Genomic DNA, 19871 nt, shown 5'->3' on the forward strand with positions numbered 1-19871 from the left:
GTTCAGTGAGAGGCCCTGTGGTCTCCTGGTTCAGTGAGAGGCCCTGTGGTCTCCTGGTTCAGTGAGAGACCCTGTGGTCTCCTGGTTCAGTGAGGCCCTGTGGTCTCCTGGTTCAGTGAGAGACCCTGTGGTCTCCTGGTTCAGTGAGAGACCCTGTGGTCTCCTGGTTCAGAGAGAGACCCTGTGGTCTCTTGTTAGGATAATTTGATCTAGAAGACGTGAGACCCTGTCTCAAAAATGAATGAGTGCTATTTTATGAGTGTAGGTGCAATGTGACCAACCAGCTGACTTGCTTCTGTGCCTTTTCTACTGTGATGGGATGATCTAAAACTATAAGCCAAGATGAGTCCTTCCTTAAAAAGAAAATTGGGGAGTGGCTAGGTATGGTAGTGCCACCTATAAACTTATCCTTAGGAGATGGAAGCAGGAGGCTCAAGAGTTAAAGTCAGTTCTAGGTGCATAGCTAGTTTGAGTCTAGCTGGAGCTACATGATTCAAGTCCCAGATTCAAGTCCCCTCACCTAATTAAAAATGTATGGGTATATTATTTATTTGTAACTTCAACTACTAATTTGTGGTTTGATTTTCCTGTATGCGTGCTTAAATGTAGAGGCCAGGGGTAAGCCTGGGCTGTTCTTCTTTTAGGCCTGGACTTGCTTTGTAGGCTAGACTACATGGCCTATGTCTTAGTTAGGATTTTATTGCTGTGAGGAGACACCATGATGATGACAACTCTTATAAAGGAAAACATTTAATTGGGGCTGACTTAACAAGTTCAGAGGTTTAGTCCATCATGGCGGGAAGCATGGCACCTCACTGGAGAAGGAGCAATCTTCTATATCTGAATTGGGAATTCTATATTTGGATCAGCAGGCAGCTAGAAGAGAGTGACACTGGACCAGACGAGCTTCTGAAACCTACTCCAACAAGACCACACCTCTTAATAGTGCTGCTACTCCCTATGGACCTTTGAGGGCCATTTTCATTCAAATCACCATATCCAGCAAGTTAAAGGATTTCACATCTCTCAGCCTTACTAGCACCATGATTATTTTATTTTTATTTTTTTATCATAAGTTCTTGAACAGCAAACACTTTACCAACTAAACTGTCTTCTCGCCCTGTGTGATTTTTCCTTTTGATCATCTTAGAAGCACTCTTTTCTTTTGGTTTTTCCAGACAGAGTTTCTCTGTATAGCCCTGGCTGTCCTGGAACTCACTATGTAGACCAGGCTGGCCTCGAACTCAGAAATCCACCTGCCTCTGCCTCCCAAGTGCTGGGACTAAAGGCATGAGCCACCACTGCCTGCCACTCTTTTTCTTTATGTTTGTGTTTTTGGGTCTAGTGGGGCTGGTTGGGGTGCAGTTGTAGAGGCCGTATGTATATGCATGTGTTGTCTTGGGATTGACAAGGGTGTCCTTAGTTGTTCTCCACTTAATTTTTTGAGACAGTCTAAACACTTATTATCTAGTGTGAGTTCCAGGGTTCCTTCTGTTTGTTTCCCCAAAGCTGGGAATTACAAATGCACACAGCCCATGTGCTCTTCTACAATATTTACAACTGCATGTGGTGGCACATGCCTTTAATCCCAGCACTATCTTGGTCTATAAAATGAGGTTCCATAACAGCCAGAGCTATACAGAGAAACCCTGTTTTGAAAAACCAAAAAATGGAAGCAAGAAAAGACATGAAAAAAAAGGAAAGTTCTCATGACCAGACTCAAAGTAGCTTCATATGGACCTAGCAAATACTAAACTTTCCCTTTTTTCTGCTATTTATGTCTTTGACAGATGATGTCAGTTCACACAGATTGTATTGTGTCGGTGCAGATTTTAAGTACATTGATGGAAATAACCATTAGAAATGGTAAGTGTATGTTTCTATAGTGTGTGCTGTTGCTTATTACATATTCTCTTTCGTATTGCTAGATGTTAAAGTTATGATTTTGTTTTTGCTGGTACTAGGAATTAAACATGATCTTGGATGACAACACTTAATATTTAACACATGACGATAAGAGAAATGGCTTGGCGATTAAGAGCATTGGCTGCTCTTGCAGAGGACCAGGGTTCAATTCTCCATGGCACCTCACAGCTATCTGAAACTCTAGTTGCTGGGGATTCATGGCACCAGGCATTTATGTCCTAAATCTTAAAATATATAACACAAGTTATTTTATAGGGTTGGTAAAATAAATAACACAAGTTATTTTATAGGGTCGGTAGAAATAGTTGAAAATTTACCTATGTGTTAAATCACCCAATTAAAAAATTATTTACGGGCAGTGGTGGCGCACGCCTTTAATCCCAGCACTTGGGAGGCAGAGGCAGGCGGATTTCTGAGTTCCAGGACAGCCAGGGCTACACAGAGAAACCCTGTCTCGGGAAAAAAAAAAAATTATATATATATATATATATATATATATATATATATATTTAGACTTAAGTGTTCTTATTGTTTGATGGTCTTACGTAATTCAGGCTATCCTCAAACTATCTTTGTAACCTGGGTTGGCCTTGAATTCCTTTTTTTTTTTTTTTTCCCTTAAAGGTTCATTTACTTATTATGTATGTGAGTATACTGTAGGTATTTTCAGACACACCAGGAGATCCCATTACAGATGGTTGGGCGCCACCATGTGGTTGCTGGGAATTAAACTCAAGACCTCTAGAAGAGCAGTCAGTGATCTTAACTGCTGAGCCATCTCTCCAGCCCTGGACCTGAACTCTAGATCCTCTTGCCTCGCCCCTCCAAGTGCTGCTAGAATTCCAAGGGTACACCACTGGGCTCAGTTTGAACCAACTGATGCTAATTGGTGAGCAACAGTATTGTGTTAATGTTTGCACATAATGCATTACAGCAGATTGAAGCCATCAATTCTGAGTACTTTCTCGCCTTGAAAGCCCTTTACTAAAAGAAGCATTAGGGTTTAATCAGTCAACTTATTTGAGGGGTGAAGAGTTGTAAAGGCACTGAAGATGATAAAAGCCTTCCAGTGTTGATGGTATTTCGGATTTTAACCGGTATTGTGTCTGGTCATTTCAAACCATGTTACTTCCTATTACTTGCTATTTACACTTTATGATGGATCACTCAGGTATCTTGTATTATGTAGTTCATAGTCTGAGAAGTTATACTTTTGATGACCCATAGCTTAACTATATTATAAAAGTATCATTAGCAGATATCATTCCTGTGAAATCATTATGATAAAAGAAAGCCAAGTGTGGTGACATATGCCTAAAATCAGCATGCATAGGCTGCATACTGAGACTTTTCTAAAAATAAAGATGGAAGGAAAAAAATAATAATGTTTCACAGATGATGTCTTAGTTAGGATTTTACTGCTGTGAACAGACACCATGACCAAGGCAACTCTTATAAGGACAACATGTGATTGGGGCTGGCTTACAGGTTCAGAGGTTCAGACCATTATCATCAAGGTAGGAACATGGCAGTGTCCAGGTAGGCATGGTACAGGATAAGCTGAGAGTTCTACATCTCCATCTGAATGCCCCTAGAAGACTGGCTCCCACATGGTTATGAGGAAGATCTTAAAGCCCACACCCGCAGTGACATACTTCCTCCAGCAAGGCCACTTCCAAATAGTGCCACTACCTAGGACAAGCATATTCAAACTACCACATTCCACTCCCTGGCCCCCATAAGGCTTGTTCAAATATATGAGTCTATGAGGGCCGTACCTAAACATAGTGTAATACAAAAATACATTTAGTCCAACTTCCAAAGTCCTCATAGTCTATACCAGTCTCAACAAGGTTAAAAATCCAAAGTTTAAAACTCATTCATCTAATCACTTAACTGTAATCCCCAAAGCAAGTCAGGAAACCAGCAGGGCAAACTTCAAACTCTGCATCTCCATGTCTGATGTCAGAGAAGTCTCTAGATCTCCAGCTCCTTTTTCATCTTTGTTGACTGCGACAAACTTATTTCTCTTGGACTGGTTCCATTCCCTGTTAATAGCTTTCATTGGCAGATATCCCACATCTCTGGCATCTTGGGGTCTCCAAGGCAACTTCAGCTTCACAACTTCTTGTTCCAATGTCTGGGATCCACACATGATCTTCTGGGCTCCTCCAAAGGGCTGGGAGGTATCACTTCTCCAGCTCTGAACTCTTAAGCTTAGGTTGATCTACTCCACTGCTGCTGCTGTTCCTGGTGATCACCCCGTGGTACTGGCATCTCCAATATGCTGGGGTCTTTAATTGCAACTAGTCTTCACCAGTAGCCTCTCATAGGCTCTCTTCATGGTGCCAAGCCTCAACTCATCTGCATGATCCCTTCAGTCCTAGGCCATCAACTGCAACTGAGGCCGCATGTTTACCAGTAGCCTTCGATGGCCTCTCACAGTGCCGAGCCTTGGCTGCCTTCATAACCCCTCATGCCTCCAGAAACCAGGATACCACTTGGGTGACTCTTACACATTACCAAGTCCATCCTCAGCATGAGGTACAGCCTTGCCTATCTCTGGAATACAGAACACAGCTTCGTTGTGCTCTCAGAAAACATTTCCCAGAGTTCACCTCAGTTATGCTGATCTCTTCTTACTAGATAATTAATAATGCTAATTTCTTAGCTCCAGCTAACCAGCATTCATTGTCCCAGTAGTCCCTTCTATTCTGTACTCTAAAGCCAGAACCACCTGGCCAAAGCTGTCAAGTTCTGCTGCTTGCTAAGGCTGGAACATGTCTCCCTCTGCTCCCTGGGCCCCCTTATTCTGTTACCAGCTTTCTGTTTTCCAACTCCCTCAGTGCCTAACCTTGGCTCTCCTGGAACTTACTCTGTATTTCTGTAACCTTGAACTCAGAAATTTGCATTGCTTTGCGATTAAAGGTTTGTACCACCAAGCCTGGACTTAAGCTTTTCTTCACCTAGAACTTTCTCTGTCCCAGGCTAGCATTAAACTCAAAGATCTGCTTGGCTTTGTCTCCTGGAACTAAAGGTGTATACCACTAGGCCTAGACCTAAATTTAGCTGGGTGGGATGATCTTGCCCCAAAGTCCCACTCCATTAATCTGTTATCTTCTAGTTCTAGTTCATAAGATCCAGCTCCATTCTACTTGCTGGTGTCCCTTTAGTATTTGAACCATATATTTTGTATTTCTCCTTTTTTAGCTTGCTCCCTTTCATTAAAATGCTCTTTGTAAGAGTAAACTTCAGTCGGGCAGTGTGGCGCATTCCTTTAATCTCAGCACTTGGGAGGCAGAGGCAGGCGGATTTCTGAGTTTGAGGCCAGCCTGGTTCCAGGACCAGGGCTACACAGAGAAACCCTGTCTCGAAAAACCAAAAACAAAAAGCAAAAAAACAAACAAACGTATTCCTACTAGGATAGCCCATTAAGCCCCACTTAAAGAATTCTACTGCTTTCCAAATCCCCAAATCCACCTTCCTCCAAATAAAGGCATGGTCACAGCAATTCCCAGCCCCTCCTGCCTTACTTAGAATTGTACTGCTGTGAACAGGCACCATGACCAAGGACGACATGTAATCATGTAATTAAGGCTGGCTTACAGGTTCAGAGGTTCAGACCATCATCATCAAGGTGGGAGCATGGCAGCATCCAGTTGGCATGGTACAGGAGGAGCTGAGAGTTCTACATCTTCATCTACATCTTCCTCTGAAGGCCTGGTGGAGAAGACTGACACATGGTTAGGAGGAAGATCTTAAAGCCCATACCCACAGTAACACATTCCTCCAACATGGACAAGGCCACACCTCCTTATAGTGCCACCCTCTAGGACAAGCATATTCAAACCACCCCAGTGTGATTATCACTACTCAATATGGTTTTGTGAATAAGTGGTTTGAATTAAAATTATTTCTTGTGTTAACCAGATACTTTCAGTGACTCTCCAGTTTGGCCCTGGATCCCATCATTGTCTGATATAGCAGCTGTATTCTTCAACATGGGAGTTGGTTTTAGATCTTTGTTTCCTCTGGAGACTCTTCAGCCCGACTTTAATGAAGACAATCTAATGTAAGTTTTCTTCACATTGTAAATACCAAAAAGATCTTTTGGGGGTTTTTGTTCTTATTTTTTTGAGATAGTATCTTATTCTGGAGCCCTACTGGACCTGGAATTTGCTGTTTAGAGCAGGTTGGCCTTGAACTAACAGAGAGCCACCTGCTGCCTCTGCCGTGCTGAGATTAAAGGTGTATGCCACAAAATTGGGCTCTAAAAGGTTATTAATGGTTGCTATTTTTCCATTGTCATTATAATTGATTTAATAAATTCAGTATTCATTCAAAGCTCAAATCAGTCTTGAAGTGCTTACACTCTTTTTGAGACAGGGTTTCTCTGATTAGCCCTGGCTGTCCTGGAACTCGCTCTGTAGACCAGGCTGGCCTTGAACTCAGAAATCCGCCTGCCTCTGCCTCCCAAGTGCTGGGATTAAAGGGGTGTGCCACTACCACTTGGCAAGACATTTAATGTAGATATTTATTGGGCAAAACAGTTAGATAGAGGAGGAAATCCATAAAAATCGGAAAGAACTTGATAAAAAATGATTCAGTCTATGCATAAAGGCCTAAGAATCAGCTGAGAGACTATAACAAATAGATTTTATATGGATACTCAGGTATAAAGTTGAGAAAGAGAAACCAGTAACCTTTATGTATCTGATCAGCAACTAGTTAAGAGTATGCCACAGAAAGGAGCTTTGTTAGTGACAGGAGGAGGAGAAAAATCTAGAAATAAACCTAACTAGAAATGTGTGTATGTAAATTACTAAAGGCAAAAAAAAAAAATGATAAACAAAAAGCCTACTGTGCATTCCAACATGGAACTCTAGCATGGGTACTCAGATCTGGGGCACAATGTCAGCAGGATTTGAGGGTACTGGAAGGAGTTGGATCATACAGCTGCTTCAAAATTCATAAAAATCAGAAATATGAGGGAAAACTGGCCTCAGCAGTTTTTTTACCAAATGGGAAAAGGTCTAAAGGAGTCCCAGATACACACTGGTTGGTACTTAGTATACACTGAAGGTGTCGGTTAGGAGAGGGTGTTCTCCAGGGCCTTCACAGCTCAGCAACCACTTAGGGGAGAGGTGGACTCAGAGCTTAAGTTGACAGATCATGGATTTCAATATATACAGTGAACATCAGTAATAGTAGAAACTGGCAGAGTTGTTTTACTATGGAAGAGGAGAAGATGGCTTATGTGCCATGTAAAACCCTCCATGAAAGCAAATGGGAATTTGATTACATTTTTTGAAATCTTGATGGCAAAGATTATTTTAAGTAATGTCAAAGAAAACCTTCAAAATGAACAAAGAGTTATGGGGGTGGGAGCACAAGTGAGAGCCAGAGCCTGGCTGGTCACAGACAAGGCTGGATTCAAATAAGAACTAGAAAGATCAGCAATTCACTACCAAACAGGCAAAAGAATGAACTGATGGCAGGAAAAGAGCAAAACAAATCTTAAATTACACTAAAAAATGCAAATTGTTATAACATGGTGTGTCCAAAATCCACTTCACTTCTTCAGTTTTCTTTTTCTTTTTTTTTTTAAGATTTTTTTATTTATTTTATGTATATGAGTACACTGTAGCTATACAGATGGTTTTGAGCCACCATGTGGTTGCTGGGATTTGAACTCAGGACCCTTGGAAGAACAGTCAGCGTTCTTATCCACTGAGCCATCTCTCCAGCACTCCTACAGTTTTTTTTTTTCCACCGAAACTGGACCCCCTTGTTATTTAGGTGAAATTCATATCCAAAAATATGTTCAACAGCAAAATTTTAGACCTGCTCTAGTAATTTAAATAGAAGAAACAATGCCTTCCTCGCCCATCTAAAAATCTCCTTATATTATTAGAATGTTCTATTTATGGTTTGAAACAATAAGGCTAGCTGTGCTGAACTTAAACAAATCCTCCTGCCTTTGACTCCTGAGTTATGGGATTGCAGGTATGTGCCACTACACCCAGCCAACTAAATACCTCTTCCCACCACTCCACTAACCTCCCTAGACAGGGTTTCACTCTGGGCCCTGGCTGGCCTTGAAGTCACAAGAGATTTGCTTGTCTGCTTCGTGCTGGGGTCAAAGACATGCACCATCACCACACCCAAGTAACTACCCAAGTAACGACCCTCTGGGTGTAACTTAATTTTTAAACCTCTGATCACAGGTTAAATAAATATGGTTGTCTTCATGAGTCACCTTATCTGCATGAAGGGAGTTTTCAGGTCTTAAGAGCACTGGCCAGGACCTGGTCACAAAGACCAAATACATGTTTTCAAAGCACAGGGTCCTATGTTTGCATTTGCTTTTTATATATAAAATGCTCGTGGAAGGAAGGACTGAAGCCAGTCCTTCCAAAGTAGTAGCTGTGGAAAGAGCCCAGTTGGGAGGTCAAGACTTTTAATACGTTTTGATAGTGTTTTTCTTCCTTTCTTTCTCCCTTCCTCCCTTCCTCCCTTCCTTCCTTCCTTCCTTCCTTCCTTCCTTTTCAGATGAATGTTGTTGTGTAGTGATGATGGTTATTGGGGTTTTTTGTTTTTATTTTTTAGCAAAAATATGTTGCACAAGTCAAATGCAGAGTCTAAGGAGGTGGCTCAGTGATTAAGAAAAAGCACATAATGCTCTTAGAGAAGATGAGCTTGGTTCCCTATAGTCTGTAACGTTATCTTCAGGAGTTCCTATGCCCCCTCTGGGCCTCCATTGGCATTGCACCTGTGTGTACAAACCCACACATACACAAATAACTAAGATTAAAAAGTCAAGTTCAGGGGCTGGCGAGATGGCTCAGTGGGTAAAGAGCACTGACTACTCTTCCAAAGGTCCTGAGTTCGGATCCCAGCAACCACATGGTGGCTCACAACCATCCGTAATGAGATTGGATGCTCTCTTCTGGTGCGTCTGAAGACAGCTACAATGAATTGGGCCGGAATGAGTGGGACAGCAGAGGTCCTGAGTCCAGTTCCCCAGCATCCACACCCATGATGGCTCATGGCCATATGTACAGCTACAGTGTACTCATACACATAAAATAAATAAAGTAAATCTTTAAAAAAAAAAAAGCCAAGTTCATGCATTTTCTTTTTTCATGAACCTTTACGAAATTTGGATGCTTAAAATTGATGTGTGTACTCACATGTATGTGTATTCTTCATGTATGCATATACATACATGTGCCTGTACCTACTCCTCTGTTCATGTACATGCAGAGGCCAGAACAGGAGGTTGAGTGTCTTCCTCTATGACTTCCTACCCTATTGCCTTGAGGAAGGGTCTCCTCACTGAACCAGACACTTATCCTTCAGCTAGGCTGGCTAGTGAGCTCTTGGCACATGCCTGGTTCCTTCTCTCAGACACTTAACAGCATGCCTGGATTTTTACATGGTTGTTGGAAATTTGAACTCAGGTCTTCTTGCATAGCACTGAGCTGCCTTCTTAGCCTCTAAAATTGTTTCCTGTATCAGGTTGGTAGTTTATTAGGTCACTCCTAGGGCCTATAGTAATCATAAGTTCATTATTGTTGACCGCTTGACATAGCTATCTGACACCACCATTTCAGCCGACAACTGAGCTAGGTACAGTGGCATGCATCTGTAACCCGGCTTCTCAGGAGGCTGAGGCAGCATGAGTGTATTTGGGGCTTGCCTGTGCAGCACAGTGACCCTGACTCAAAGTGTAGCTGTCAGGGTTTCCTACAGTGAACGCTGATTCAGTACTGCTGTCTCAGGATTCTGAAGCATGTGCTTTATTTTCTTTTTATTAGTTCTGAAACACAGAAAACACTGGGGGGAAGAGGAAGTGAAGATTCATCTCATAATCCAGTATTTTCAGCTCTTCCTGAAACCAACATTTTAAATGTGGTTAAGGTAGGAAAGACTTTGTATATACTTAGCAAACAGCCAGAACCAGTTTTGTGGTTGTTTAAAACGCCACTGGTTCTTACCAGATGAAATGTCTTAGCAATTATCTCTCTGTTATAAATGCATTTTTCTGTCTTTTATTTTTGTTTAATAAAACAAAAGGGACCTTCAGGTCAGAATATTATGGTTAAAGTGTACAATGTAATTTAGTGACCAAGTAACTGCAGCCTGAAACATTTTGGTGGCTGACCCCAGTCAATAATCCTGAGAATGGAAAAGCCAACACATCCTTTCTCCTATTTGTGTTATAGCCCTGCCTTTTGTATACATCTGATACTTGTCGGTGTCACCCTTTTTTTAATCTTTTGTCAAGAATATAATATAACTCTTGAGGTAATTTTTTTCTTTGTCATTTTTGACAGTTCCTAGGCTTATGTACATCTATACATCCAGAAGGTTACCAAGATGAAGAATTAATGTTGCTGATTTTAATGCTGTTTAAAATGAGTTTGGAAAAAGAGCTTAAACAAATTCCATTAGTAGACTTTCAGAGCCTCCTGATAAATCTCATGAAAAACATCAGAGATTGGAACACAAAGGTAATGTCTCTTAAAATTTAGGTGTTGCAGCCAAGGACAGCTGTGCATACCTTAAATTATAGCATTTAGAAGTAAAGGTAGAAAGTTGAAGAGCTACTAGGGTCATCTTCAGCTACACGGTGGCTACAGGGCAGTCTACAATGCTCTGGGTATTAGGTCAGCTCCACAGTGGCTGCAGGACAGTCTACAACACCCTGGGTGTTGGGGTTGTGCACAGCATCATAATGTTTCATATGCATTCAGAGTTCAAGGATTCTAAGCTCAGTTAAGACTGAGATGAGAGGAAGGCACTGTTTGCTGGAACTCTTATATAAGTTAATAACTGATTTTTTTTTTCCTAAAAGTAGCTGTTTTTGTTTTTTGAGACAGGGTTCTCTGTGTAGCTATGGCTGTCCTAGAACTCACTCTGTGGACCAGGCTGGCCTCAAACAGGCTGATCTCAAACAGAGATCTGCCTGCCTCTGCCTCCCAAGTGCTGGGACTAAAGGCATGCGCCTCCACCGCCCATCAAGTAACTGTCATTGCAACATTTTATTGAGGATTCCCTGTCTCACTGCATTTACAGGTTCTAGCAATCAGATCAATACCTTTCCCTTTGTTGGGCTGCCTTCTCCTTCACTGCAGATGCCTTAACACTTCAGGTTGTGATTAAGCGTTGCAAATTAAGATAGAGGGTTTCCAAGGTGGCGTGACTAGCATAGCAGGGCTACAGTGACATCATCTGAGGCCTTGAAGGAAGGCCTTTCTGAAACAGCATAGCCAACATGATCGTCATACCTGCAGCCAGGATTGAGGTGGACTTCAGTAGCCATATGAGGGCTGTGCATGGATAATTGTATTAAACCTTTTTGTAAGTACATTTTCAGACAAAACTTTTGGTTACACTGGAGCACAGAAAAGTGTAATAGACTGTCATCAAGTTCCAGAAATTATCAAGAGATAATCCGCCTTGTCTGATTATATCCAACACTTCCTTCCCTTATTTATCAGCTCATATTGAAGCAGCAGGTTAATTTTTAATACCATTAAGATAGAGAGCTGGAGGCATAGTTCAGCGGTTGTATACTTGCCTGGCAAGTATGAGGCTGGGCTTTGTCACCAGAAGAAAAAAAATACTATAACAGAGTCCAAGAATGCAAGAATTTTCAGCTTATGAATATATGTGGTCTTGTGAATATGCTGTTATATACACTTGAGGAAACTGGGATTAGAATACGGTATTCTTTCAAGACTTACCACCAAGTGTAAATAAAGATAAGGTATAGCACATGAGAGTGCCGTGACAAGCTAGTAGAATGGATTAACATTTCACAGTACAAAAACCAGAATTTATAGTATGTTCACTGTAGTGGGTTCCAAATGGCAAATGTTTTTAAAATTCAGATTTTTTTTTTTTAATGATTTATATTAAGGCAAGAAGTTATGTAGATCTGACTCTGGGCTGGTTTTCTTTTTTTCAGCTTCATGAACTCTGTCTGGGCATAAATGAACTCTCCAGTCATCCCCATAACCTTCTTTGGTTGGTACAGCTAGTCCCTAACTGGACATCTCGTGGAAGGTATTGAAAAGTGAGATAAACATTAAGCTGTTTTATAATGCTGACACTAGTTAAATGTGTTGGAGTTCTTATTTTGTGACATGGTCTTACTATAGCCCAAGCTACTACAGTCAAACTCAACAGTCTTTCTGCCTCAGCCTCTCTTGAATAGTAAGTTTACCAGCCTAGGCCACCATGCCCACCTCTGGACTTTTGTTTCTATTCATCATGTCTTTGAATGTTCTTTTATTGAGGAGAAAGGTATAGAAATCCTGACTGTGATGGTTGGTATATGCTCAGCCCAGGGAGTGGCACTGTTAGGAGGTGAGGCCTTCATGAAGTAGGTGTGTCATTGTGGTTGTGGGCTTTAAGACCATCATCTACTAGCAGCCTTCAGATAAAGAGAGAGAACTCTCAGCTCCTCCTGCACCATGCCTGCCTGATGCTGCCATGCCTTGATGATAATAAACTAACCTCTGAACCTGTAAGCCAGTCCCAATTAAATGTTGTCCTTTATAGGACTTGACTTGGTCGTGGTGTGTTTATTAAGGTTCACAGCAGTAGAACCTTAATAAAGACAGGAGTTGGTACTAGGAACTACAGTATTGCTGTGATAGGCCTGGCCATGCTTTTGTTTGGAAGAATGTGGACTTTGGGGCTTTGGATTTGGAAAGCAGTGGAATGCTTTAAGTGGGGCTTAGTGGGCTATCCTAGTAGAAATAAGGAAGACTTTGTTTCTGAGGGTGATTTGAACTGTGAAAGCCTGGTTCTAGAGGTTTCAGAGCAGAAGAATTTTAGTATGTGGCTGAGAGACTGACTGTTCTTGTGCCTGAAGAATTCTTTGGTGAAGAATCTGCCTGAGGCTAAGGTAAAGAGATTAGTTAAAGAGGTTAATTGCATTGACATAAGAAGTCTCAGAAAAGCCCATCATAGACTTTGTTCTCTGGTTAAGTCTCATGAAGAACATCTTAAACAAACATAGCAAGCTAAAAAAGGAAAGATATAAAATATGTGGTTCGAGTATTAAAGGGGCATCAGGAATTGAAATGGAGCTGAACTTTTATGATCAAGGATATTAAATTGATTAAGGGAGTAGTGACCCTCCCTAGCTAGATTTAGATCCAGATATAGGAGTAGAAGCCTTTAATCACAGGAGGCAGAGACAAGCAGATTTGAGTTTGAGGCCAGCCTAGAACACAGCAAATTCTAGGTAAAGGAAAACTTGAGACAGGGTTTCTCTGTGTAGCCCCTGACTGTCCTAGAACTCACTCTGTAGACCAGGCTAGCCTCAAACTCAGAAATCCACCTGCCTCTGTCTCCCAAATGCTGGGATTAAAGGTGTGCGCCACCATTGCCCGGACAAGGAAAATTTAAATCTAGGCTTGGTGGACCACACCTTTAATCCCAGTGTTTAGGAGACAGGCCTGCAGATCTGCTCTTTGAGTTCAAAGTCAGTTTACAGAGCAAGTTCCAGGACAGACAAGTTTAGGTAGTGAAAGAATTGGAAAACAGAAAGTGTTAATGTAATAGAACAAGGGGGCCATGTTCCAGCCCCAGCAAGCAGTAGAACATGATAGCTTTAGCCAAATGGCTCTGGCTTTAGAGTCCATATTAAAAGGAATTACTGAGACAGGGATGCTGGTTAACTGGAGCTAAGAAATTAGTGGTGATTAAGAAGACTGTCGCTGAGGTGAACTCTGGGAAGTATTTCTGTGCCGTCATGCTCAACCTTTTTTTTCTACTTTTTTTTGGAGACAAGTTCTTAGTAGCCCAAACTGAGTCTGGACTTGGCATGTGGTAGCGGATAGATGATCTTGAACTTCTGATGAACGGGCAGTGGTGGCGCACACCTTTAATCCCAGCACTTGGGAGGCAGAGGCAGGCAGACTTCTGAGTTTGAGGCCAGCCTGGTCTACAGAGTGAATTCCAGGACAGCCAGGGCTACACAGAGAAACCCTGTCTTAAAAAAACAAAAAACAAAAACAAAAAGAACTCCTGATGATCCTGCTGAGCACTAAGATTACAAGTGTGCACTAACTACCATATCACTTGGTGCATGCTAGGTAGGCACTCTACCAATTGAACTATAGCCCTAGCCAGAGGCAGTTCTAACTTTATGTGTGAATTTCTTACATGAATACATTGTGGCTCTGTCACAGTTGTTTCTTGTACAGCCCTGGGAGACTGAGACTTCTTTGGGCTCACTTACTTGCCTGTCAAGCAGTATTGTTTAAACACATTTTTTCCTTTTTAATTCCAGGCAGCTGAGACAGTGCCTCAGTCTGGTGATTATTTCAAAGCTTTTGGATGAAAAACATGAAGATATTCCTAATGCCAATAACCTTCAGGTAAAAATACACTTTTGTTTCTAATAAATGGGAGAGTTAGATGTTAGGAAATAAAAATTTATGTGTTCTAAGTCAGAATTTGGGAAATATATATTTATGAATTCTAAATCAAAAGTCATGATTAGCTGGGTATAGTGGCTCATGCCTTTAATCCTAGTACTCTGAAAGCAGAAGCAGCTGGACCTCCAAGTTCAAGGGCAACATGGTCTAATCAATTCCAGGACAGCTAGTGCTACACAGAGAAACCTGCTTCAAAAGCAAAACAACAAAAAAAGTCCTTATTAAATTCAAGTTTCAAGCATGATACTGTTAATTCAATCCTTAACATGGTACCTAATAAAAAAGATTCAGAGCCGGGCAGTGGTGGCGCACGCTTTTATTCCCAGCACTTGGAAAGTAGAAGCAAGCAGATTTCTGAGTTCGAGGCCAGCCTGATCTACAGAGTGAGTTCCAGGACAGCCAGGGCTATACAGAGAAACCCTGTCTCAAAAAACCAAAAAGGAAAAAAAAAGTTTCAGAGCTATTAACCACATCTTATACCTGTTTTAATATACGTGGTCTTTATAGGTCATAGAGCTTAGTGTGGTTTGCCTCCAATTCTTGTCAATAGAGACATATATATACATATATACACATGAATATGTATATGAATATCCATAAGTAGATACACAGGAGCACCACTCTAAGTTTTGGTGACTTTGTGAATAGTTATAGTCCTTATAGGGCTGCCTTTTGTTGGATCTGAAAAAATCACAAAACTTCATCTGGGTGTGTCTGTATTATTTGAATTGCAATTCACTATAAGGTAATAAGTTATATGTCCTCGGAATAAATAAAAAGGATACTCTGCTCTGGAAGACATAATCTATCATATAAGCCAACATGTAAGAATATGCACAGGATGCTATGGGACAGAACTGACTCCCGCCACAGTTAGGTGGACATGGATTTGATTATAGATACTTTGGCTACATTCCTGAGCCATTAGGATAATTAAAAGCCCTGGATGCATTTAGCAATATTTATAGCTGTCAAAGGATCCAGGATAGCATCTCTGCCATTGGTCTTACTAATGTCATGTCTGTCTTGTCTGTCAGTTTTCCTTTACATCTGTATAAAAAAGAACCAGTTACCCATCTGGCTTAGTGCTCGGTGTCAGCCATACCTGCCACATAAAATACCTTAAGCATGAAGACTTTCGAGTAAACAGAAAAATGGGTATCATAGAACTGTCGAGCCAGAAAGAGGAGCGGGAATGAGAATGGGCACACTGGAATTAGCTCAAGAAAGAGCACTGCACTGCTCAGAATGGACTAGTATCTCTTCTCTTTATAGATCTCAGTCCTGCATCGATATCTTGTGCAAATGAAGCCTTCTGATTTGTTGAAGAAAATGGTCTTGAAGAAACGGGCAGAACAGCCAAATGAAACTATTGATGACGGTCTTCATTTAGAACTTGAAAAGCAGGTATCCAGAGCTAGAGCTCAGGAAATAAATACAGGGCATACAGTAAATCATGTTTATAGTTTATTGCTTTCTTGAAGTTTTTCATAACAGAGTTGAGCTTGGAGAGTCAGTTGTTAGTGATGGAATACACCGTCCTGTGAGTCAGCGCTAAGCAGTTGTAAGGTAGTAAAAAGAAGCACTTAGTTTAGAAATCAGAAAGTCTGGTTTAAGGACACAGCTTTCCTTCCTCACAGACGAAGTGAAATCCTATCTTTCCTGGGCACCTTTGCTAGTCTGTAGACTGGGATGGTATTTATGCTAGCTTTTTCATGGGTAGTAATTTTCTTCATCTCTCTAACAGGCATATTACCTGACCTACATTCTTCTTCATTTAGTTGGGGAAGTTAGTTGTTCTCATTCGTTTTCTTCTGGACAGCGGGTAGGTAATATTTAGTATTATTATAAAGAGATGTTTCCATTTGTGATATGAAAGAGCATATATGTGCTAGTAGAAAACTTAAAAGTTGACTGGTTTTGCTCTAGAAATCAGAGTGTGGGGCTAGAGGGATAACTCAGTGGTTAAGAGCGTTGACTGCTCTACCAAAGGTCCTGAGTTCAAATCCCAGCAACCACATGGTAGCTCACAACCATCTGTAATGAGATCTGATGCCCTCTGTGTGTCTGAAGACAGCTATAGTGTACTTTCATATAATAAATAAATAAATCTTTAAAAAAAGGGAAATCAAAATGTGTCCTGGAAGATGGGGAGTCATGGTACCCTAAAACTGTACCTTTGTGACAAGAATTATTTCTAAACAGTTTTGTTGGAATAGAGCTCAAAGACCATAACCAGGCAGTAGTATAATGTATTCATAAGATACCAGGGATGCCAAATGGGGCTAGCTCTTAGATGGTTTGTTCCCACTTTCTTCCTTTGAACCTCCTCCACTCACTTTTGTTTTCCTTTAGAAAAATTAAAATGCCTTTAAAAATGCTTATTTAGAGGGACGAGGGAGATGCTTGGTAGTGTAAGGTGCTTGCTGCCAGGATTGACAACCTGAGCTCAGTCCCCAAGGCCAGCATGGTAGTAGAAGAAGAAAACCAACCTATGCTTGTGTCTGACTGCCACATGTATGCCATGGTGTGTGTACATACACACACAAAAACATTTTGAAGATTTATGAATTTTATGTATATAAGTGCTCTGTCTGCACATACGCCTGCATGTGAGTGCTGGGCTAAAGGCACGCACTACCTTGCACACATTTGATTCTTTATTAATAAAAACCTATGCTTGCTGGCCAAACTGGCTTATACCTATAATCTAGAATTTTGAGGCTGAGAAGGGAGTAATGGCATGAGTTTGTGCCTGGACTGTATAGTAAGTTCTAGGCTAGACTAGAGAGCAGTGCTCCACAGCCTTCCTAACACTGGACACTTTTAATACAGTTCCTCATGCTGTGGTGACCCCAGCTAGAAAATTATTTTGTTGCTACTGAATCATAACCATAACTTTGCTACTGTTATTGAATTGTCATGTAAATATCTGATATGCAGGATATCCCCAAGGGTTCTCAACCCATAGGTTAAGATTGGCTCCTATAGAGTCATATCCTGTCTCAGAAATAGAAACAAAACAAATCCCATAAAACCAGGTGTGGTTGGGTGCAGTTTGCTTCTCTTTAATCCCAGCAGATATAGGCATATCTCTTGAGTTTGAGCCCTGCTTGGTCTACACAATGAATTCCAAGCTAGCCAAGGCTATTTAGTGAGACCCTGTTTCTAAAATAATGCAGTTGAAAAGCACGAGAGACTGGCAAGGTGTTTGAGCAGGTAAAGGGCTCACTAAATAAGCAAGCCTGATATCCTGAGTTTACTTCCCAGAATCCATGGAAAGGAAGGAGAGAACCAACTCTATAAAGCTGTCTTCTGACCCCAACCCATGCACCATGGTATACACACCTATGCACACACATATGTTCCTTCATAGAGGTGTGCACACTTGGGTACAGGTGCCCTTGAAGGCCTAAGAACCCCAGATCCGTTGAAGCTATAGTTAACAGATTATAAGATGCCTAATATGGATTCTAGAGCTAAAATCTACTGAACCATCTCTCCAAACCCAATAAAGGCCAAGGATGCTGGTATTCTTTTAAAGTAAGAGCAGAGAGTACTTGGCACATGCCTGTGGATGCACCATTCTCTGCAGTCACAAGAGCAAGGAAAGTTACTATGAATTAAATTGTGTGCACAGGAGTGCTAAAGGCCACGTGGCAGTCAGTGCTCATTCCACCTTATGGGGGGGGGGCCTCGAGGTTTAAGTTAACTAGCAACAAGTCATAACCGTTGTGTTTTTATGGAAGCCAACACCTTTCAGAGGTGGGACTCCATCAAGTAAGTTTTAAACAATGTAGTTTTTTTTTTTTAACTGCATTGTCTGTAGTTTTGCAAGACTTCAGGATTATTTTCATCTATTGCGATTATTTTGTTTTGTGTAGAAACACTTCGTGCTGCTTTGTGGGGCTTTGGAAAAGCATGTTAAGTGTGATATTAGGGAAGATGCAAGACTGTTCTACAGAACTAAAGTAAGTATATTTGTGTGGGTGGTGTGTCGGCGTATACATGGTCTGGTGTGCATGGGGAGCTCTGGGACAGTCATGAGCATCAGTCCTTGCTTTCTTTACACCTGATGTAAAGAAATCTAGTTGGCCTTAGAGCTTCCAGTTATTACAGATGTGTATTGTTACAGCTGGCTTACACTGATTCTGGGGATTCGAACTCTAGCTTCAGGCTTACATGGACAGCAATCACTTTACCCACTGAGTGCCCTGCCTCATGTTTTTATGTATTGTTGGTAATGCCAGCACTTTGGAGACTAAAGCAGGAAAACCTGGGTCCTAGGTCTTCTTGTGCAACACAGTGAGGCCCTATTGGAAGAAAAGAAAGTATAAGCAAGAGGAATACACAAGCTGCTCTTGGAGTGGGATGAGGAGTGTGTGTGGCTTAGTGGTACTATGCTTAAGGCTACTTAATTGTATACTCAAAGAGATATATACTTATTTCAAAGAACATAAAAAGGACTTTTTAAAGTAAAGACAGTTTACAGGATCTCACTTTGTAGCCCTACTGGGCTGGCCTGGAATTCATTATGTAGAACAGGCTATCACTCTGAACTCACAAATCTACCTACCTCTGCCTTCCAAGTGTTTATCACAAGCATCTACCACTGTACCTGGCTTTCCTCAAGCTTTTGGGAGTTATTTTACACTCATTTATTTCTTGGGTGGGGGTAGGTATGCACAAATTCTTGTGTATGTGTATTGGTTGGGGGTATAGAGGTCACAGGAAAACTTGTGGAACTTGGTCCTTTTATTCATCCATGTGGATCCTGAGGCCCAAACTTGGGTTATTAGACTTCATGGCAAATACCTTTAATTTTTGGTCCTCTTGCCTCAGCCTCTTGAGTACCAGGAATGTTACTTACCACTCTGGGTTAGGACTTGGGTAACAAATCAGCATCTACTAAGTGCTTTGCTAGCTCTGTTGAAAGTATGTTAAAAAATAAACTCAAGCTGTGCAGTGGTGACACACGCCTTTAATCCTAGCACTTGGGAGTCAGAGGCAGGAAGATTTCTGAGTTCAAGGCCAGCCTGGTCTACAGAGTGAGTTCCAGGACAGCCAGGGCTATACAGAGAAACCCTGTCTCAAAAAAAAAAAAAAAAAAAGCCAATAATAATAATCTCAAGGCAAATATATTTTTTCACTTTACTGTTTGTTCTGAAACTTGACATCCAAAGAGAAAATTTCTTTAGCAGTACTGGGACATTTTGTTTTTCTCATTATACAACTTAAAGCCCTTACACAGAGTATAGTTAGTGCTTGCTGTACAAGCATGAGCATTGAGCTTGGATCCCAGCACCCACATAAACAGGAGTAGTGGCAACACAGCTGTAGCCCTGTGCTGGGTGAGGGGCAGAGACAAGTGGAGCCCCTTGCTCACCAGTCAGCATCTATCCAGTCTGTAAACAGAAAGTTCAATGAGTGATCTTGTCTTTTTGGTTTTGGTTTTGATTTTGGGTTTTGGTTTTGGTTTTTTTT

The 19871-nt window shown here is 41.3% G+C and overlaps 1 protein-coding gene and 2 long non-coding RNA genes across 6 annotated transcripts in view; 1 reads left to right on the forward strand and 2 right to left on the reverse strand.

The window, feature by feature from the left end:
* LOC116103904 overlaps positions 1 to 5580 on the reverse strand; it is a 29986-nt gene extending 24406 nt beyond the window's left edge. The window contains exon 1 of the long non-coding RNA XR_004123622.1: positions 5533 to 5580. This is a non-coding gene — a long non-coding RNA (uncharacterized LOC116103904). The remainder of the gene's footprint in view (positions 1 to 5532) is intronic.
* Positions 1 to 19871, forward strand: part of Slf2 (SMC5-SMC6 complex localization factor 2) — a 54907-nt gene that overhangs the window by 28400 nt on the left and 6636 nt on the right. For all 4 annotated transcript variants that reach the window (XM_031390445.1, XM_031390444.1, XM_031390446.1 and 1 more), the window contains 9 exons: positions 1791 to 1866; positions 5857 to 5998; positions 9747 to 9849; positions 10266 to 10442; positions 11903 to 12000; positions 14240 to 14327; positions 15663 to 15794; positions 16135 to 16212; positions 18272 to 18358. In XM_031390445.1, coding sequence (XP_031246305.1) covers positions 1791 to 1866; positions 5857 to 5998; positions 9747 to 9849; positions 10266 to 10442; positions 11903 to 12000; positions 14240 to 14327; positions 15663 to 15794; positions 16135 to 16212; positions 18272 to 18358 — 981 coding nt within the window. The remainder of the gene's footprint in view (positions 1 to 1790; positions 1867 to 5856; positions 5999 to 9746; positions 9850 to 10265; positions 10443 to 11902; positions 12001 to 14239; positions 14328 to 15662; positions 15795 to 16134; positions 16213 to 18271; positions 18359 to 19871) is intronic.
* The window catches only part of LOC116103906, a 3213-nt gene continuing 1836 nt past the window's right edge, over positions 18495 to 19871 (reverse strand). The window contains exon 2 of the long non-coding RNA XR_004123623.1: positions 18495 to 18700. This is a non-coding gene — a long non-coding RNA (uncharacterized LOC116103906). The remainder of the gene's footprint in view (positions 18701 to 19871) is intronic.

Source organism: Mastomys coucha, unplaced genomic scaffold (genome assembly GCF_008632895.1).
Source record: "Mastomys coucha isolate ucsf_1 unplaced genomic scaffold, UCSF_Mcou_1 pScaffold21, whole genome shotgun sequence".
NCBI classification, from domain to species: Eukaryota; Metazoa; Chordata; class Mammalia; order Rodentia; family Muridae; genus Mastomys; species Mastomys coucha.